Source organism: Salmo salar, chromosome 09 (genome assembly GCF_965601325.2).
Source record: "Salmo salar chromosome 09, fSalSal1, whole genome shotgun sequence".
NCBI classification, from domain to species: domain Eukaryota; kingdom Metazoa; phylum Chordata; class Actinopteri; order Salmoniformes; family Salmonidae; genus Salmo; species Salmo salar.
The window spans coordinates 59,427,173-59,450,625 of record NC_138299.1 but is presented as its reverse complement, the minus strand read 5'-3'; the positions used below and the strand labels follow the sequence as shown (position 1 = coordinate 59,450,625).

Below are 23,453 nucleotides of genomic sequence, written 5' to 3'. Positions count from 1 at the left end.
ATGACATTGAGGAATACACCACATCAGTCACTGGCTTTATCAATAAGTGCATTGAGGATGTCGTCCCCACAGTGACTGTACGTACATACCAGAAGCCATGGATTACAGGCAACATTCGCACTGAGCTAAAGGGTAGAGGCTGCCGCTTTCAAGGTGCGGGACTCTAACCCGGAATTCTACAAGAAATCCCGCTATGCCCTGCGACGAACCATCAAACAGGCAAAGCGTCAATACAGGGCTAAGATTGAATCATACTACACCGGCTCCGATGCTCGTCGGATGTGGCAGGGCTTGCAAACTATTACAGACTACAAAGGGAAGCACAGCCGTGAGCTGCCCAGTGACATGAGCCTACCAGACGAGCTAAATCACTTCGAGGGAAGCAACACTGAGGAATGCATGAGAGCATCAGCTGTTCCCGGACGACTGTGTGATCACGCTCTCTGTAGCCGATGTGAGTAAGACCTTTAAACAGGTCAACATACACAAGGCTGCGGGGCCAGACGGATTACCAGGACGTGTGCTCCGGGCATGTGCTGACCAACTGGCAGGTGTCTTCACTGACATTTTCAACATGTCCCTGATTGAGTCTGTAATACCAACATGCTTCAAGCAGACCACCATAGTCCCTGTGCCCAAGAACACAAAGGCAACCTGCCTAAATGACTACAGACCCGTAGCACTCACGTCCGTAGCCATGAAGTGCTTTGAAAGGCTGGTAATGGCTCACATCAACACCATTATCCTGGAAACCCTAGACCCACTCCAATTTGCATATCGCCCAAACAGATCCACAGATGATGCAATCTCTATTTTACTCCACACTGCCCTTTCCCACCTCGACAAAAGGAACACCTATGTGAGAATGCTATTCATTGACTACAGCTCAGCGTTCAACACCATAGTACACTCAAAGCTCAGCACTAAGCTAAGGAACCTGGGACTAAACACCTCCCTCTGCAACTGGATCCTGGAATTCCTGACGGGCCGCCCCCAGGTGGTGAGGGTAGGTAGCAACACATCTGCCACGCTGATCTTCAACACTGGAGCTCCCCAGGGGTGCATGCTCAGTCCCCTCCTGCACTCCCTGTTCACCCACGACTGCATGGCCATGCACGACTCCGACACCATCATTAAGTTTGCTGATGACACAGCCTATATGGAGGAGGTCAGAGACCTGGCCGGGTGGTGCCAGAATAACAACCTATCCCTCAACGTAACCAAGACTAAGGAGATGATTGTGGACTACAGGAAAAGGAGCACTGAGCACGTCCCCATTCTCATCAACGGGGCTGTAGAGGAGCAGGTTGAGAGCTTCAAATTCCTTGGTGTCCACATCAACAACAAACTAGAACGGTCCAAACACACCAAGACAGTCGTGAAGAGGGCACGACAAAGCCTATTCCCCCTCAGGAAACTAAAAAGATTTGGCATGTGTCCTGAGATCCTCAAAAGGTTCTACAGCTGCAACATCGAGAGCATCCTGACCGGTTGCATCACTGCCTGGTATGGCAATTGCTCGGCCTCCGACCACAAGGCACTTCAGAGAGTAGTGCGTACGGCCCAGTACATCACTGGGGCAAAGCTGCCTGCCGTCCAGGACCTATACACCAGGCGGTGTCAGAGGAAGGCCCTAAAAATTGTCAAAGACCAAAGCCACCCCAGTCATAGACTGTTCTCTCTACTACCGCATGGCAAGCGGTGCCGGAGTCCCAAGTCTAGGACAAAAACGCTTCTCAACAGTTTTTACCCCCAAGCCATAAGACTCCTGAACAGGTAACCAAATGGTTACCCGGACTATTTGCATTGTGTGCCCCACCAACCCCTCTTTTACGCTGCTGCTACTCTCTGTTTATCTTATATGCATAGTCACTTTAACTATACATTCATGTACATACTACCTCAATTGGGCCGACCAACCAGTGCTCCCGCACATTGGCTAACCGGGCTATCTGCATTGTGTCCCACCATACGCCAACCCACCTTTTTACACTACTGCTACTCTCTGTTCATCATATATGCATAGTCACTTTAACCATACCTAAATGTACATAGTACCTCAATCAGCCTGACTAACCGGTGTCTGTATATAGCCTTGCTACTCTTATTTTCAAATGTATTTTTACTGTTGTTTTATTTCTTTACTTACCTACCTACACACACACACACACACACACACACACACACACACACACACACACACACACACACACACACACACACACACACACACACACACACACACACACACACACACAAAACCACACACACACACACACATCTTTTTTTCGCACTATTGGTTAGAGCCTGTAAGTAAGCATTTCACTGTAAGGTCTACACCGGTTGTATTCGGCGCACGTGACAAATAAACTTTGATTTGATTTGATTTAACCCAACCTAACCCTAACCCATCCTAACCTTAACCCATCAAAACCCTATCCCATCCTAACCTTAACCCATCCAAACCCTAACCCATACTAACCCTAACACATACTAACCCTAACCCATCCTAACCTTAACCCATCCTAACCCAACCTAACCCTAACCCATAGTAACTCTAACCCATCCTAACAATAACCCATCCTAACCCATATTAACTCTAACCCATCCAAACCCTAACCCATCCAAACCCTAACCCATACTAACCCTAACCCATAGTAACCCTAACCCATCCTAACCCTAACCCATCCAAACCCTAACCCATCCAAACCCTAACCCATAGTAACCCTAACCCATACTAACCCTAACCCATACTAACCCTAACCCATCCTAACCTTAACCCATCCTAACCCAACCTAACCCTAACCAATAGTAACTCTAACCCATCCTAACCCTAACCCATCCTAACCGAACCTAACCCTAACCCATAGTAACTCTAACCTATCCTAACCCTAACCCATCCCAACCCATACTAACCCTAACCCAACCTAACTCTAACCCATCCTTTTCCCGAAGCGGATCCTCTGTTTGGTCCAACATCCAGGACAATGGATTGGATCCCAGCTGGCGACCCAAAACAATGGCGCCGCAGAAGGGGCTGACGGAGCGGTCTTCTAGTCGGGCTACTTAGACGGGCACATCGCTCACCGCTCCCGAGCATAATACTCGCCAATGTCCAGTCTCTTGACAACAAGGTAGACGAAATCCGAGCAAGGGTTGCTTTCCAAAGAGATATCAGAGATTGTAACGTTCTTTGTTTCAAGGAAACATGGTTCACTCGGGATACGTCATCAGAGTCGGTACAGTCACCTGGTTTCTTCACCCATCGCGCCGACAGAAACAAACATCTCCCTGGTAAGAAGAAGGGTGGGGGTGTATGCCTTATGATTAACGAGACGTGGTGTGATCATAACAACATACAGGAACTCAAGTCCTTTTGTTCACCTGACCTAGAATTCCTTACAATCAAATGCCGACCGCATTATCTACCAAGAGAATTCTCTTCGACCATACCACAGTCGTGTATATCCCCCCAAGCAGACACATCGACGGCCCTGAAAGAACTTAATTTGACACTATAAACTGGAAACCACATATCCTGAGGCTGCATTTATTGTAGCTGGGGATTTTAGCAAGGCTAATCTGAAAACAAGGCTCCCTAAATTTTATCAGCATATCGAATGCGCGACCCGGGCTGGCAAAACCCTGGATCATTGTTATTCTGACTTTCGTGATTCATATAAAGCCCTCCTCCGCCCTCCTTTCGGAAAATCTGACCACGACTCCATTTTGTTGCTCCCAGCCTATAGACAGAAACTAAAACAGGAAGCGCCCGTGCTCAGGTCTGTTCAACGCTGGTCCGACCAATCAGATTCCACGCTTCAAGATTGCGTCGATCACGTGGACTGGGATATGTTCCGCATAGCGTCGAATAACATTGATGAATACGCTGATTCGGTGAGCGAGTTTATTAGCAAGTGCATCGGTGATGTTGTACCCACAGCGTCTATTAAAACACTCCACAACCAAAAACCGTGGATTGATGACAGCATTCACGCAAAACTGAAAGCGCGAACCACTGCTTTTAATCAGGGCAAGGTGACCGGAAACATGACCGAATACAAACAGTGTAGCTATTCCCTCCGTAAGGCAATCAAACAAACTAAGCGTCAATGTAGAGACAAAGTAGAGTTGCAATTCAACAGCTCAGACACGAGAGGTATGTGGCAGGGTCTACAGTCAATCACAGACTACAAAAGGAAAACCAGCCCCGTCGCGGACCACGATGTCTTGCTCCCAGAAAAACTAAACAACTTCTTTGCTTGCTTTGAAGACAATACAGTGCTACTGACACGGCCTGCTACCAAAACCAGCGGGCTCTCCTTCACTGCAGCCAACGTGAATAAAACATTTAAATGTGTTAACCCTCGCAAGGCTGCCGGCCCAGACGGCATCCCCAGCTGCATCCTCAGAGCACGCGCACACCATCTGGCTGGTGTGTTTACGGACATATTCAATCAATCCTTATCCCAGTCTGCTGTTCCCACATGCTTCAAGAGGGCCACCATTGTTCCTGTTCCCAAGAAAGCGAAGGTAACTGAGCTAAGTGACTATCGCCCCGTAGCACTCACCTCCGTCATCATGAAGTACTTTGAGAGACTAGTCAAGGACCATATCACCTCTACCCTACCTGACACCCTAGACCCACTCCAATTTGCTTACCGCCCCAATAAGTCCACAGACGACGCAATCAAATCACACTGCACACTGCCCTAACCCATCTGGACAAGAGGAATACCTATGTAAGAATGCTGTTCATCGACTACAGCTCAGCATTTAACACCATAGTACCCTCCAAACTTGTCATTAAGTTCGAGACCCTGGGTCTCAACCCCGCCCTGTGCAACTGGGTCCTGGACTTTCTGAAGGGCTGCCCCCAGGTGGTGAGGGTAGGAAATAACATCTCCACCCCTCTGATCCTCAACACTGGGGCCCCACAAGGGTGCGTTCTCAGCCCTCTCCTGTACTCCCTGTTCACCCATGACTGCGTGGCCATGCACGCCTCTAACTCAATCATCAAGTTTGTAGACGACACTACAGTGGTAGGCCTGATTACCAACAACGACGAGACGGCCTACAGGGAGGAGGTGAGGGCCCTCGGAGTGTGGTGTCAGGAAAACAACCTCACACTCAATGTCAACAAAACAAAGGAGATGATCGTGGACTTCAGGAAACAGCAGAGGGAGCAGCCCCCTATCCACATCGACGGGACAGTAGTGGAGAAGGTGGAAAGTTTTAAGTTCCTCGGCGTACACATCACAGACAAACTGAAATGGTCCACCCAGACAGACAGGGTGGTGAAGAAGGCGCAGCAGTGCCTCTTCAACCTCAGGAGGCTGAAGAAATTTGGCTTGTCACCAAAAACACTCACAAACTTTTACAGATGCACAATTGAGAGCATCCTGTCGGGCTGTATCACCGCCTGGTACGGCAACTGCTCCGCCGACAACCGTAAGGCTCTCCAGAGAGTATTGAGGTCTGCACAACGCATCACCGGGGGCAAACTACCTGCCCTCCAGGACACCTACAGCACCCGATGTCACAGGAAGGCCAAAAAGATCATCAAGGACAACAACCACCCGAGCCACTGCCTGTTCACCCCGCTATCATCCAGAAGGCGAGGTCAGTACAGGTGCATCAAAGCTGGGACCGAGAGACTGAAAAACAGCTTCCATCTCAAGGCCATCAGACTGTTAAACAGCCATAACTAACATTGAATGGCTGCTGCCAACATACTGACTCATCTCTAGCCACTTTAATAATGAAAACATTTATGTAATAAATGTATCACTAGCCACTTTAAACAATGCCACTTTATATAATGTTTACCTACCCTACATTACTCATCTCATATGTATATACTGTACTCTATACCATCTACTGCATTTGCCTATGCCGTTCGGCCATCGCTCATTCATATATTTGTATGTACATGTTCTTATTCATTCTTTTACATTTGTTTGTATAAGGTAGTTGTTGTGAAATTGATAGATTACTTGTTAGATATTACTGCATGGTTGGAATTAGACGCACAAGCATTTCGCTACACTCGCATTAACATCTGCTAACCATGTGTATGTGACAAATAATATTTAATTTGATAACCCTAACCCATACTAACTCTAACCCAACCTAACCCTAACCCATATTAACTCTAACCCATCCTAACCCTAACCCATCCCAACTCATACTAACCCTAACCCAACCTAACTCTAACCAATACTAACTCTAACCCATCCTAACCCCAACCCATCCCAACCCATACTAACCCTAACCCAACCTAACTCTAACCCATCCTAACCCTAACCCATCCTAACCCAACCTAACTCTAACCCAACCTAACCCTAACCCAACCTAACTCTAACCCATCTTAACCCATCCTAACCTTAACCCAACCTAACCCTAACCCATCCTAACCCATACTAACCCTAACCCATCCCAACTCTAACCCATCCTAACTCTAACCCATCCTAACTCTAACCCATCCTAACTCTAACCCATACTAACTCTAACCCAACCTAACTCTAACCCATCCTAACTCTAACCCATATTAACTCTAACCCATCCTAACCCTAACCCATCCCAACTCATACTAACCCTAACCCAACCTAACTCTAACCAATACTAACTCTAACTGATCCTAACCCTAACCCATCCTAACCCTAACCCACCCTAACCCAACCTAACTCTAACCAATACTAACTCTAACCCAACCTAACTCTAACCCATCCTAACTCTAACCCATATTAACTCTAACCCATCCTAACCCTAACCCATCCCAACTCATACTAACCCTAACCCAACATAACTCTAACCCATCCTAACTCTAACCCATACTAACTCTAACCCATCCTAACCCATACTAACCCTAACCCAACCTAACTCTAACCCATCCTAACTCTAACCCATCCTAACCCTAACCCAACCTAACTCTAACTCATCCTAACCCAAACCCAACCTAACTCTAACCCATCCCAACTCTAACCCATCCTAACTCTAACCCATCCTAACTCTAACCCATCCTAACTCTAACCCATCCTAACTCTAACCCATCCTAACCCTAACCCAACCTAACTCTAACCCATCCCAACCCATCCTAACCCTAACCCAACCTAACTCTAACCCATCCCAACTCTAACCCATCCTAACTCTAACCCATACTAACTCTAACCCATCCTAACCCATACTAACCCTAACCCAACCTAACTCTAACCAATACTAACTCTAACCCAACCTAACTCTAACCCATCCTAACCCTAACCCATCCCAACCCATACTAACCCTAACCCATCCTAACCCTAACCCATCCTAACTCTAACCCATCCCAATTCTAACCCAACCTAACCCTAACCCATACTAACTCTAACCCAACCTAACCCTAACCCTAACCCAACCTAACTCTAACCCAACCTAACTCTAACCCAACCTAACTCTAACCCATACTAACTCTAACCCATCCAAACCCTTGCCCATACTAACTCTAACCCAACCTAACTCTAACCCATCCTAACCCTAACCCATCTTAACCCTAACCCATCCTAATTCATACTAACTCTAACCCAATCCAACTCTAACCCAACCTAACTCTAACCCAACCTAACCCTAACCCATACTAACTCTAACCCATCCAAACCCTTGCCCATACTAACTCTAACCCAACCTAACTCTAACCCATCCTAACCCTAACCCATCCTAACCCTAACCCATCCTAACCCATACTAGGATATATTTGAAGTTACTTGCACTTGTTATTGTGTTGTGCTGTTGGCCTCTCTGTCAGCAATACTCACCATGTAGAATATAGTTATACACTGCTCAAAAAAATAAAGGGAACACTAAAATAACACATCCTAGATCTGAATGAATGAAATAATCTTATTAAATACTTTTTTCTTTACATAGTTGAATGTGCTGACAACAAAATCACACAAAAATAATCAATGGAAATCCAATTTATCAACCCATGGAGGTCTGGATTTGGAGTCACACTCAAAATTAAAGTGGAAAACCACACTACAGGCTGATCCAACGTTGATGTAATGTCCTTAAAACAAGTCAAAATGAGGCTCAGTAGTGTGTGTGGCCTCCACGTGCCTGTATGACCTCCCTACAACGCCTGGGCATGCTCCTGATGAGGTGGTGGATGGTCTCCTGAGGGATCTCCTCCCAGACCTGGACTAAAGCATCTGCCAACTCCTGGACAGTCTGTGGTGCAACGTGGCGTTGGTGGATGGAGCGAGACATGATGTCCCAGATGTGCTCAATTGGATTCAGGTCTGGGGAACGGGCGGGTCAGTCCATAGCATCAATGCCTTCCTCTTGCAGGAACTGCTGACACACTCCAGCCACATGAGGTCTAGCATTGTCTTGCATTAGGAGGAACCCAGGGCCAACCGCACCAGCATATGGTCTCACAAGGGGTCTGAGGATCTCATCTCGGTACCTAATGGCAGTCAGGCTACCTCTGGCGAGCACATGGAGGGCTGTGCGGCCCCCCAAAGAAATGCCACCCCACACCATGACTGACCCACCGCCAAACCGGCCATGCTGGAGGATGTTGCAGGCAGCAGAACGTTCTCCACGGCATCTCCAGACTCTGTCACGTCTGTCACGTGTGATCAGTGTGAACCTGCTTTCATCTGTGAATAGCACAGGGTGCCAGTTGCGAATTTGCCAATCTTGGTCTTCTCTGGCAAATGCCAAACGTCCTGCACGGTGTTGGGCTGTAAGCACAACCCCCACCTGTGGACGTCGGGCCCTCATACCACCCTCATGGAGTCTGTTTCTGACCGTTTGAGCAGACACATGCACATTTGTGGCCTGCTGGAGGTCATTTTGCAGGGTTCTGGCAGTGCTCCTCCTGCTCCTCCTTGCATAAAGGCGGATATAGCGGTCCTGCTGCTGGGTTGTTGCCCTCCTACGGCCTCCTCCACGTCTCCTGATGTACTGGCCTGTCTCCTGGTAGCGCCTCCATGCTCTGGACACTACGCTGACAGACACAGCAAACCTTCTTGCCACAGCTCGCATTGATGTGCCATCCTGGATGAGCTGCACTACCTGAGCCACTTGTGTGGGTTGTAGACTCCGTCTCATGCTACCACTAGAGTGAAAGCACCGCCAGCATTCAAAAGTGACCAAAACATCAGCCAGGAAGCATAGGAACTGAGAAGTGGTCTGTGGTCACCACCTGCAGAACCACTCCTTTATTGGGGGTGTCTTGCTAATTGCCTATAATTTCCACCTGTTGTCTATTCCATTTGCACAACAGCATGTGAAATGTATTGTCAATCAGTGTTGCTTCCTAAGTGGACAGTTTGATTTCACAGAAGTGTGATTGACTTGGAGTTACATTGTGTTGTTTAAGTGTTCCCTTTATTTTTTGAGCAGTGTAATTCCCCTACTTCCTTGATAATGATGATACAAAGTCCACCTACCTGTAGATGGTTTGGAAGATGTCTTCAGGTGAGATGCCAAATGTTTTTTCATTTTGGTTTTTCCCCTCTCTGTAAGACATCAAACACAATGTCCGTCAGCTGAGAAGCATATGAAAACATAACCCTGCTTAACTGATGCAATGTAACTGTTTGTGCGAGGTAGATGAACATGAAATTCTTCTTTTATAACATAACCCTGATAAACTGTCGTAATGTAACGGTTTATGTGAGGTAGATGAACATGAAATTCTTCATTTCTATTTTCTCTACAACTAGTATTCAGTTGGGAGTACATCTTCATGCAGCGTCTGTTGTTGTATTGTTGTTTAGCCACCTGACAGCGTGCACCATGTTGTTCCACAGAGGGTAGATGGTCTGTGATTGGTAGATGATCATGTCATGAAGAGACTTGGCGCTGCCCTTGGCCAGGTAGAGGTTGGCCACATCAGTACTGCTGTAACAGGCTAGAACCAAGAGAAAAGTAAAAACATTACTGCTATAACATGCTGAACTAAGATAACATTACTGCTGGAACACTCTAGAACCAAGAGAACTCTACTGCTGTAACAGGCTAGAACCAAGAGAACACTACTGCTGTAACACTCTAGAACCAAGAGAACATTACTGCTGTCACACTCTAGAACCAAGAGAACACTACTGCTGTAACAGGCTAGAACCAAGAGAACAGTAAAAACATTACTGCTGTAACACTCTAGAACCAAGAAAACATTACTGCTGTAACACTCTAGAACCAAGAGAACATTTCTGCTGTCACACTCTAGAACCAAGAGAACATTACTGCTGTAACACTCTAGAACCAAGAGACCACTATTGCTATAACAGGCTAGAACCAAGAGAACAGTAAAAAAATGACTGCTGTAACACTCTAGAACCAAGAGAACATTACTGCTGTAACACTCTAGAACCAAGAGAACATTACTTCTGTAATGATCTAGAACCAAGAGAACATTACTGATGTAATGATCGAGAACCAAGAGAGCATTACTGCTTTAACACTCTAGAACCAAGAGAACATTACTGCTGTAATGATCTAGAACCAAGAGAACATTACTGCTGTAACATGCTAGAACTAAAAGAACAGTACTGCTGTAACAGGCTAGAACCAAGAGAACAGTACTGCTGTAATAATCTAGAACCAAGACAACAGTACTTCTGTAACACCCTAGAACCAAGGGAACACTACGGCTTTTATACACTAGAATAGTACTGCTGTAACATGCTAGAACCAAAATAACTGTACTGCTGTAACACAATAACCAAAATAACACTACATTACTGCAGTAACACTCTAGAACCAAGAGACCAGTACTGTGGTAACTATAACCAAGATAGCAGTACTGCTGTAACATGCTAAAACCAAGACAACAGAACTGCTGTAACAAGCTAGAATCAAGATAACAGTACTGCTGTAACATGCTAGAACCAAGAGAACAGTACTGCTGTAACATGCTAGAACCAAGATAACATTACTGCTGTAACATGCTAGAACTAAAATAACAGTACTGCTGTAACACTAGAACCAAGACAAAAGTACTGAACCAAGAGAACCAAGAGAACAGAAACACAAAATAACCAAAAGTAAAGTAACTGTTTATTTTTTAGAACACTAGAACAGCAGTGCTGTTGTAACACTACAGAACAGTGCTGCTGTAAGATGCTAGAAAGAAGAGAACAGTACTGCTGTAAGATGCTAGAAAGAAGAGAACAATACTGCTGTAACACACTAAAACCAAGGGAGTATTTATACTGTAACACAATAGAACCAAGACAAAAGTACTACTGTAACATGATAGAACCATGAGAACAGTACTGCTGTAAGATGCTAGAAAGAAGAGAACAGTACTGCTGTAACACGCTAAAACCAAGGGAGTATTTATACTGTAACACAATAGAACCAAGAGAAAAGTACTACTGTAACATGATAGAACCATGAGAACAGTACTGCTGTAACACACTAGAAACAAGAGAACAGAAACAAGCAAGAACCAAGAGAACAGAACTGCTGTAATAATTTAGAACAAATAGAACAGTACTGCTGTAACACTAGAACAAAGACGAAAATACTTCAGTAACACGCTAGAACCAACAGAACAGTACTGCTGGAACACTAGAACAGCAGTGCTGTAAAACTAGAACCAAGACAGCTGTACTGCTGTAACACTAAAACCAAGAGAACTGTACTGCTGTAACAGCCTAGAACCAAGAGAACAGTACCGCTGCAACACTAGAACCAAGAGAACTGTACTGCTGTAACAGCCTAGAACCAGGACAACTGTCCTGCTGTAACAGTCTAGAACCAGGACAACTGTATTGCTGTAACACTAGAACCAAGAGAACTGTACTGCTGTAACAGTCTAGAACCAGGACAACTGTACTGCTGTAACACTAGAACCAAGAGAACTGTACTGCTGTAACATTAGAATCAAAGAGAACTGTACTGCTGTAACAGTCTAGAACCAGGACAACAGTACTGCTGTAACACTAAAACCAAGAGAACAGTACTGCTGTAAGACTAGAACCAAGAGAACAGTACATTACTGCTGTAACACAAGATCCAAAAGAACAGTACATTACTGCTGTAACACTAGAACCAAGAGAACAGTACATTACTGCTGTAACACTAGAACCAAGTGAACAGTACTGCTGTAACACTAAAACCAAGAGAACATTACTGCTGGAACACTAGAACCAAGAGAACAGCACTGCTGTAACACTAAAACCAAGAGAACATTACTGCTGGAACACTAGAACCAAGAGAACAGCACTGCTGTAACACTAAAACCAAGAGAACATTACTGCTGTAACATGCTAAAACCAAGAGAAGAGTACTGTTTTAACATTCTAAAACAAAGTGAATAGTACTGGTGTAACACTAGAATGAAGAGAACAGAACCACTGGAACACTAGAACCAACAGCACAGTACTGCTGTAACACTAGAACGAAGAGAACAAAACTACTGGAACACTAGAACCAACAGCACAGTACTGGTGTAACACTAGAACGAAGAGAACAAAACTACTGGAACACTAGAACCAACAGCACAGTACTGGTGTAACACTAGAACAAAGAGAACAGAACTACTGGAACACTAGAACCAACAGCACAGTACTGCTGTAACACTAGAAAGAAGAGAACAGAACTACTGGAACACTAGAACCAACAGCACAGTACTGCTGTAACACTAGAACGAAGAGAACAGAACTACTGGAACACTAGAACCAAGAGAACAGCAATGCTGGAACACTAGAACCAAGAGAACTGTACTGCTGTAACAGCCTAGAACCAGGACAACTGTCCTGCTGTAACAGTCTAGAACCAGGACAACTGTATTGCTGTAACACTAGAACCAAGAGAACTGTACTGCTGTAACAGTCTAGAACCAGGACAACTGTACTGCTGTAACACTAGAACCAAGAGAACTGTACTGCTGTAACATTAGAACCAAAGAGAACTGTACTGCTGTAACAGTCTAGAACCAGGACAACAGTACTGCTGTAACACTAAAACCAAGAGAACAGTACTGCTGTAAGACTAGAACCAAGAGAACATTACTGCTGGAACACTAGAACCAAGTGAACAGTACTGCTGTAACACTAGAACCAAGAGAACAGTACATTACTGCTGTAACACTAGAACCAAGAGAACAGTACATTACTGCTGTAACACTAGAACCAAGTGAACAGTACTGCTGTAACACTAGAACCAAGAGAACTGTACTGCTGTAACAGCCTAGAACCAGGACAACTGTCCTGCTGTAACAGTCTAGAACCAGGACAACTGTATTGCTGTAACACTACAACCAAGAGAACTGTACTGCTGTAACAGTCTAGAACCAGGACAACTGTACTGCTGTAACACTAGAACCAAGAGAACTGTACTGCTGTAACATTAGAACCAAAGACAACTGTACTGCTGTAACAGTCTAGAACCAGGACAACAGTACTGCTGTAACACTAAAACCAAGAGAACAGTACTGCTGTAAGACTAGAACCAAGAGAACATTACTGCTGGAACACTAGAACCAAGTGAACAGTACTGCTGTAACACTAGAACCAAGAGAACAGTACATTACTGCTGTAACACTAGATCCAAGAGAACAGTACATTACTGCTGTAACACTAGAACCAAGAGAACAGTACATTACTGCTGTAACACTAGAACCAAGTGAACAGTACTGCTGTAACACTAAAACCAAGAGAACATTACTGCTGGAACACTAGAACCAAGAGAACAGCACTGCTGTAACACTAAAACCAAGAGAACATTACTGCTGGAACACTAGAACCAAGAGAACAGCACTGCTGTAACACTAAAACCAAGAGAACATTACTGCTGTAACATGCTAAAACCAAGAGAAGAGTACTGTTTTAACATTCTAAAACAAAGTGAATAGTACTGGTGTAACACTAGAATGAAGAGAACAGAACCACTGGAACACTAGAACCAACAGCACAGTACTGCTGTAACACTAGAACGAAGAGAACAAAACTACTGGAACACTAGAACCAACAGCACAGTACTGGTGTAACACTAGAACAAAGAGAACAGAACTACTGGAACACTAGAACCAACAGCACAGTACTGCTGTAACACTAGAACGAAGAGAACAGAACTACTGGAACACTAGAACCAACAGCACAGTACTGCTGTAACACTAGAACGAAGAGAACAGAACTACTGGAACACTAGAACCAAGAGAACAGCAATGCTGCAACACTAGAACCAAGAGAACTGTACTGCTGTAACAGCCTAGAACCAGGACAACTGTCCTGCTGTAACAGTCTAGAACCAGGACAACTGTATTGCTGTAACACTAGAACCAAGAGAACTGTACTGCTGTAACAGTCTAGAACCAGGACAACTGTACTGCTGTAACACTAGAACCAAGAGAACTGTACTGCTGTAACATTAGAACCAAAGACAACTGTACTGCTGTAACAGTCTAGAACCAGGACAACAGTACTGCTGTAACACTAAAACCAAGAGAACAGTACTGCTGTAAGACTAGAACCAAGAGAACATTACTGCTGGAACACTAGAACCAAGTGAACAGTACTGCTGTAACACTAGAACCAAGAGAACAGTACATTACTGCTGTAACACTAGAACCAAGAGAACAGTACATTACTGCTGTAACACTAGAACCAAGTGAACAGTACTGCTGTAACACTAAAACCAAGAGAACATTACTGCTGGAACACTAGAACCAAGAGAACAGCACTGCTGTAACACTAAAACCAAGAGAACATTACTGCTGGAACACTAGAACCAAGAGAACAGCACTGCTGTAACACTAAAACCAAGAGAACATTACTGCTGTAACATGCTAAAACCAAGAGAAGAGTACTGTTTTAACATTCTAAAACAAAGTGAATAGTACTGGTGTAACACTAGAATGAAGAGAACAGAACCACTGGAACACTAGAACCAACAGCACAGTACTGCTGTAACACTAGAACGAAGAGAACAGAACTACTGGAACACTAGAACCAACAGCACAGTACTGGTGTAACACTAGAACGAAGAGAACAGAACTACTGGAACACTAGAACCAACAGCACAGTACTGCTGTAACACTAGAACGAAGAGAACAGAACTACTGGAACACTAGAACCAACAGCACAGTACTGCTGTAACACTAGAACGAAGAGAGCAGAACTACTGGAACACTAGAACCAAGAGAACAGCAATGCTCTAACACTAGACCAAAGAGAACAGTAGATTACTGCTGTAACACTCTAGAACCAAGTGAACAGTACTGCTGTAACACAAGAACCAAAATAACAGTACATTACAGCTGTAACAAGATAAAACCAAGAGAACAGTTCTGCTGTAACACAAGAACCAAAATAACAGTACATTACTGCTGTAACAAGATAAAACCAAGAGAAGAGCACTGCTGTAACATTCTAAAACAAAGTGAACAGTACTGGTGTAACACTAGAACAAATGGATCAGTACTGCTGTAACACTAGAACGAAGGGAACAGAACTACTGGAAAAGTAGAACCAAGAGATCAACACATTACTGCTGTAACACTATAGAACAAAGAGAACAGTACTGCTGTAACACTCTAGAACAAAGACAAAAGTACTGCTGAACAATGCTACAACCAAAAGAACAGTACTGCTGAAAGACTAGAACCAATACATTGCCGCTGTAAAATGAGAACCAAGATAACAGTACTGCTGTAACACTAGAACCAAGAGAAAAATACTGCTGTAAGACTAGAACCAAGAGAACATTACTGCTGTAACACGCTAAAACCAAGAGAACATTACTGCTGTAACACACTAAAACCAAGAGAACAATACTGCTGTAAGACTAGAACCAAGGGGACATTACTGCTGTAACACACTAAAACCAAGAGAACAGCACTAATGTAACACTAGAACCAAGAGAACAGCACTTATGTAACACTAGATTACTGCTGAAACACTATAGAACAAAGACAACAGTACTGACGTAACAGTCTAGAAACAAGACCCAAATCCAGATAGCTGATGTTCTGAAAGAGCTGCAAAATCTGGACCCCTACAAATCAGCAGGACTAGACAATCTGGACCCTCTCTTCCTGAAATTATCCGCCGAAATTGTTGCAACCCCTATTACTAGCTTGTTCAACCTCTCTTTCGAATCGTCTGAGATTCCCAAAGATTGGAAAGCTGCTGTGGTCATCCCCCTCTTCAAAGGGGGAGACACTCTAGACCCAAACTGCTACAGACCTATATCTATCCAACCCTGCCTTTCTAAGGTCTTCGAAAGCCAAGTTAACCTGTTAGGGCTAGGGGGCAGTATTGACACGGCTGGATAAAAAACATACCCGATTTAACCTGTTAGGGCTAGGGGGCAGCATTTGCACGTCTGGATAAAAAAAATTTACCCGATTTAATCTGGTTACTAATCCTACCCAGTAACTAGAATATGCATATACTTATTATATATGGATAGAAAACACTCTAAAGTTTCTAAAACTGTTTGAATGGTGTCTGTGAGTATAACAGAACTCATTTGGCAGGCAAAACCCTGAGACATTTTCTGACAGGAAGTGGATACCTGATGTGTTGTATTGACTTTAAACCTATCCCATTGAAAAACACAGGGGCTGAGGAATATTTTGGCACTTCCTATTGCTTCCACTAGATGTCACCAGCCTTTACAAAGTGTTTTGAGTCTTCTGGAGGGAGATCTGACCGAACAAGAGCCATGGAACGATGATGTCCCATTAGACACCTGGCGCGCGAGTTCATGTTGGGTACCCTCGTTCCAATACGTTATAAAAGAGTATGCATTCGTCCACCTTGAATATTATTCATGTTCTGGTTAAAAAAGGCCCTAATGATTTATGCTATACAACGTTTGACATGTTTGAACGAACGGAAATATATTTTTTCCCCTCGTTCATGACGAGAAGTCCGGCTGGCTTAGATCATGTGCTAACAAGACGGAGATTTTTGGACATAAATGATGAGCTTTTTTGAACAAAACTACATTCGTTATGGACCTGTGATACCTGGAAGTGACATCTGATGAAGAGAATCAAAGGTAATGGATTATTTACATAGTATTTTCGATTTTAGATCTCCCCAACATGACGTCTAGTCTGTATCGCAACGCGTATTTTTCTGGGCGCAGTGCTCAGATTATTGCAAAGTGTGATTTCCCAGTAAGGTTATTTTTAAATCTGGCAAGTTGATTGCGTTCAAGAGATGTAAATCTATAATTCTTTAAATGACAATATAATATTTTACCAATGTTTTCTAATTTTAATTATTTAATTTGTGACGCTGACTTGACTGCCGGTTATTGGAGGGAAACGATTTCCTCAACATCAATGCCATAGTAAAACGCTGTTTTTGGATATAAATATGAACTTGATAGAACTAAAAATGCATGCATTGTCTAACATAATGTCCTAGGAGTGTCATCTGATGGAGATTGTAAAAGGTTAGTGCATCATTTTAGCTGGTTTTATGGTTTTGGTGACCCTGTCTTTGACTTGACAAAACATTACACACAACTCTTGTAAATGTACTGTCCTAACATACTCTAAATTTATGCTTTCGCCGTAAAACCTTTTTGAAATCGTAAAACGTGGTTAGATTAAGGAGATGTTTATCTTTCAAATGGTGTAAAATAGTTGTATTTTTGAAAAATTTGAATTTTGACATTTATTTGGATTCAAATTTGCCGCTCTTGAAATGCACCTGCTGTTGATGGAGTGCACCACGGGTGGCACGCTAGCGTCCCACCTAGCCCATAGAGGTTAATCTGGTTACCACTCCTACCCAGTAACTAGAATATGCATATACTTATTACATATGGATAGAAAACACCCTACATTTTCTAAAACTGTTTGAATGGTGTCTGTGAGTATAACAGAACTCAAATGGCAGGTCAAAACCTGAGAGATTCCTTTACAGGAAGTGGCCTGTCTGACCATTTCTTGAACTTCTTTTCCATCTCTATCATTTACTAAGGATCTCTGCTCTAACGTGACACTTCCCACGTCGTCCATAGGCGCTCAGAGCCCGGGAAAAAACAGAATGTCGTCATTCCAGCCCCAGGCTGAAACACATTATCGCCTTTCTCAAGTGGCCGATCAAGGGACACTGGGCTTAGGCGCGTGACCCGACCGCCCCCGCCTTTGGGATTTTTTCCTCTGTTTGCCGAAAAGGAGATTCCCTGTCGGAATATTATCGCTTTTCTACGAGAAAAATGTCGTAAAAATTGATTTTAAACAGCGGTTGACATGCTTCAAAGTACGGTAATGGAATATTTAGAATTTTATTGTCACGAATTGCGCCATGCGCGCGACACTTCTTTACTATTTCGGATAGTGTCTGGAACGCACGAACAAAACGCCGCTATTCGGATATAACGATGGATTATTTTGGACCAAACCAACATTTGTTATTGAAGTAGCAGTCCTGGGTGTGCATTCTGACGAAGACAACAAAAGGTAATCAAACTTTTATAATAGTAAATATGATTATGGTGAGTGCTAAACTTGCCGGGTGTCTAAATAGCGAGCCCGTGATGCCTGGGCTATGTACTTAGAATATTGCAAAATGTGCTTTCACCAAAAAGCTATTTTAAAATCGGACATATCGAGTGCATAGAGGAGGTCTTGTATCTATAATTCTTAAAATAATTGTTATGCTTTTTGTGAACGTTTATCGTGAGTAATTTAGTAAAATGTTAGCGAATTCCCCGGAAGTTTGCGGGGGGTATGCTAGTTCTGAACGTCACATGCTAATGTAAAAAGCTGGTTTTTGATATAAATATGAACTTGATTGAACAAAACATGCATGTATTGTATAACATAATGTCCTAGGGTTGTCATCTGATGAAGATCATCAAAGGTGAGTGCTGCATTTAGAGCTGTCTTCTGGGTTTTGGTGACATTATATGCTGGCTTGAAAAATGGGTGTCTGATTATTTCTGGCTTGGTACTCTGCTGACATAATCTAATGTTTTGCTTTCGTTGTAAAGCCTTTTTGAAATCGGACAGTGTGGTTAGATTAACGAGAGTCTTGTCTTTAAATAGCTGTAAAATAGTCATATGTTTGAGAAATTGAAGTAATAGGATTTTTAACGTTTTGAAAATCGCGCCACAGGCAAGCGTCCCACCTAGCCCATAGAGGTTAACAACCAGATCACCGACCATTTCGAATCCCACCGTACATTCTCCGCTATGCAATCTGGCTTCCGAGCTGGTCATGGGTGCACCTCAGTCACGCTCAAGGTCCTAAACGATATCATAACCGCCATCGATAAGAGACAACACTGTGCAGCTGTATTCATCGACCTGGCCAGGGCTTTCGACTCTGTCAATCACCACATTCATATCGGCAGACTCAACAGCCTTGGTTTCTCAAATGATTGCCTCGCCTGTTTCACCAACAACTTCTCAGACAGAGTTCAGTGTGTCAAATCAGAGGGCCTGTTGTCTGGACCTCTGGCAGTCTCTATGGGGGTACAACAGGGTTCAATCTTCGGACCGACTCTTTTCTCTGTATACATCAGTGATGTCGCTCTTGCTGCTGGTGATTCTCTGATCCACCTCTACGCAGACGACAGCATTCTGTATACTTCTGGTGCTTCTTTGGACACTGTGTTAACTAACCTCCAGACAAGCTTCAATGCCATACAACTCTCCTTCCGTGGCCTCCAACTGCTCTTCAATGCAAGTAAAACTAAATGCATGCTCTTCAACCGATCGCTGCCCGCACCTACCCACCCGTCCAGCATCACTACACTCGACGGTTCTGACTTAGAATATGTGGACAACTACAAATACCTAGGTGTCTGGTTAGACTGTAAACTCTCCTTCCAGACTCACATTAAGCATCTCCAATCCAAAATTAAATCTAGAATCGGCTTCCTATCTCGCAACAAAGCATCCTTCACTCATGCTGCCAAACATACCCTCGTAAAACTGACTATCCTACCGGTCCTTGACTTCGGCGATGTCATTTACAAAATAGCCTCCAACACTCGACTCAGCAAATTGGATGCAGTCTATCACAGTGCCATCCGTTTTGTCACCAAAGCCCCATATACTACCCACCACTGCGACCTGTATGCTCTCGTTGGCTGGCCCTCGCTTCATATCCGTCGCCAAACCAACTGGCTACATGTCATCTATAAGTCGTTGCGAGGTAAAGCCCAGCCTTATCTCAGCTCACTGGTCACCATAGCAGCACCCACCCATAGCACACGCTCCAGAAGGTATATTTCACTGGTCACCCCCAAAGCCAATTCCTCCTTTGGCCACCTTTCTTTCCTGTTCTCTGCTGCCAATGACTGGAACGAACTGCAAAAATCACTGAAGCTAGAGACTCATATCTCCCTCACTAGCTTTAAGCACCAGCTGTCAGAGCAGCTCACAGATCACTGCACCTGTACATGGCCAATCTGTAAATAGCCCATCCAACTACCTCATCACCATATTGTTATTTATTTTATTTATTTTGCTCCTTTGCACCCCAGCATCGCTACTTGCACACTCATCTTCTGCACATCTATCACCCCAGTGTTTAATTTGCCATACTATAATAATTTTGCCACTATGGCCTATTTATTGTCTCACCCCTCTTATCGTACCTCATTTGCACACACTGTATATAAACTTTCTCTATTGTATTATTGACTGTATGTTTGTTTATTCCATGTGTAACTCTGTGTTGTTGTTTGTGACGCACTGCTTTGCTTTATCTTGGCCAGGTCGCAGTTGTAAATGAGAACTTGTTCTCAACTAGCCTACCTGGTTAAATAAAGGTGAAATAAAAAATAAATAAATAAAAAAGACAAAAGTACTGCTGTAACATGCTACAACCAAAAGAACAGTACTGCTGTAACACGAGAACCAAGAGAACAGTACATTACTGCTGTAACACTAGAACCAAGAGAACAGTACTGCTGTAATACTAGATCCAAAATAACAACATATTACTGGAAGCCTTCCCTGTAGCTCACTTGGTAGAGCATGGTGTTTGCAACGCCAGGGTTGTGGGTTCGCTTCCCACGGGGGGCCAGCACAGAAAAAACAAAATGTATGAAATGAAATGTATGCATTCACTACTGTAAGTCGCTCTGGATAAGAGCGTCTGCTAAATGACTAAAATGTAAATGTAAAATGTACTGCTGTAACACGGTAGAACCAAGATAACGGTACTGCTGTAATACACTAGAACCAAGAGAACAGTACTCCTGTAACACTAGAACCAAGAGAACAATAACACTTCAGAACCCATCTAACTAATAGTAATGATGATGAGTGAGAAAACAAGGGGACAGGATCAGAGTGATAAAGTCAATACAGTTTAGGGGGTTCACATGTCCTAATTTTAAGTGGTAAGCTTAAAGGTAAGTGGAAGGATGAAGGTTAGGGTAGAGTTTAGGGGTCAGGGGTTAGGTCACCTGTCCCATCTATATGTTCCTCAATGAAAAGCAATTTTAAGGAGTTGGTGGTAAGGGTCTATTTGTATTTGTTATGGATCCCAATTAGTTCATGTGTAACGGTCCTATGTGTAGCTGGTTTAGAGAGTCAGGCACAGGACAGCAGATATACATAATCAAAGTTCTTTACTCAAAAAGACAAATATACAAAGTAAATCACGAGCCCACAAAGACGGACCAAATTACAACAACAATCACTCACAAACACAACATGGGGAACAGAGGGTTAAATAATAAACAAGTAATTTGTTGAGTGAAGTAAGACAAAGACAGAAAAAATGGAAAATGAAAAATGGATCGGTGGCGGCTAGAAAGCCGGTGACGTCGACAACCAAATGCCGCCCGAACAAGGAGAGGGACCGACTTCGGCGGAAGTCGTGACATCATGCCAAGGCAGCAGATAGTCTTCCTGGGATTTATTATGGATCCCCATTAGTTCCTGCCAAGGCAGCAGCTACTCTTCCTGGGGTTTATTATGGATCCCCATTCATTCATGCCAAGGCAGAAGCTACTCTTCCTGGGGTTTATTATGGATCCGCATTAGTTCCTGCCAAGGCAGCAGCTACTCTTCCTTGGGTTTATTATGGATCCCCATAAGTTCATGCCAAGACAGCAGCTACTCTTCCTGGGGTTTATTATGGATCTCCATTAGTTCCTGCCAAGGCAGCAGCTACTCTTCCTGGGGTTTATTATGGATCCTCATTAGTTCAGGCCAAGACAGCAGCTACTCTTCCTGGGGTTTATTATGGACCCCATTAGTTCCTGACAAGGCAGCAGCTACTCTTCCTGGGGTTTATTATGGATCCCCATTAGTTCCTGTCAAGGCAGCAGCTACTCTTCCTGGGGTTTATTATGGATCCCCATCAGTTCCTGCCAAGACGGCAGCTACTCTTCCTGGGGTTTATTATGGATCCCCATTAGCCAAGGCAGCAGCTACTCATCCTGGGGTTTCTTATGGATCCCAATTAGCCAAGGCAGCAGCTACTCTTCCTGGGGTTTATTATGGATCCCCATTAGTTCCTGCCAAGGCAGCAGCTACTCTTCCTGGGGTTTATTATGGATCCCCATTAGTTCATGCCAAGGCAGAAGCTACTCTTCCTGGGGTTTATTATGGATCCCCATTAGTTCCTGACAAGGCAGCAGCTACTCTTCAAAATTAAGGCAGTTCTAAACAATTAAAAACATGACATTACATTCACAACAGATTTCACAACAAATTTAGTGTGTGCCCTCAGGTCACTACTCTACAACCACATATTTACAATACAAAATCCATGTGTACATGTGTGTAATGATGCAGAAAAACAAATCCATGCTTTTGTCACTTCTAGATTAGACTACTGCAATGCTCTACTCTCCAGCTACCCGGATAAAGTACTAAATAAACTTCAGTTAGTGCTAAACACGGCCGCTAGAATCTTGACTAAAACCCCCAAATTTGATCATATTACTCCAGTGCTGGCCTCTCTACACTGACTTCCTGTTAAGGCTAGGGCTGATTTACAGCTAACCTACAAAGTATTACATGGGCTCGCTGCTACCTATCTCTCCGATTTATTTTGCGCCCCCTCATGTTCGTGCGGTGGAAATCTTCGTGGGTTATACTCAGCCTTGTCTCAGGGTAGTAAGTAGGTTGGACTGTTGATATCCCTCTAGTGGTGTGGGGGCTATACTCAGCCTTGTCTCAGGGTAGTAAGTTGGACTGTTGATATCCCTCTAGTGGTGTGGTGACAATACTCAGCCTTGTCTCAGGGTAGTAAGTTGGTGGTCTGTTGATATCCCTCTAGTGGTGTGGGGGCTGTGCTTTGGCAAAGTGGGTGGGGTTATATCCTATATCTCCCTCTCACCCTCCCAGAGGACCTGAGCCCTAGGACCATGCCTCAGGACAACTTGCCCTAATGACTCCTAGCTGTCCCCAGTCCACCTGATCGTGATGCTGCTCCAGTTTCAACTGTTCTGCCTGCGGCTATGGAACCCTGACCTGTTCACCAGATGTGCTACCTTGTCCAGGAACTGCTGTTTTCGAATCTCTC

The 23,453-nt window shown here is 44.0% G+C and overlaps 1 protein-coding gene across 2 annotated transcripts in view; it reads right to left on the bottom strand.

Moving 5' to 3' along the window:
* asmt2 (acetylserotonin O-methyltransferase 2) overlaps window positions 1-23,453 on the bottom strand; it is an 84,746-nt gene that overhangs the window by 31,202 nt on the left and 30,091 nt on the right. For both annotated transcript variants that reach the window (XM_014211603.3, XM_082955834.1), the window contains 2 exons: window positions 9,769-9,898; window positions 9,435-9,503 (listed from right to left, as the gene is read on the bottom strand). In XM_014211603.3, coding sequence (XP_014067078.2) covers window positions 9,435-9,503; window positions 9,769-9,898 — 199 coding nt within the window. The remainder of the gene's footprint in view (window positions 1-9,434; window positions 9,504-9,768; window positions 9,899-23,453) is intronic.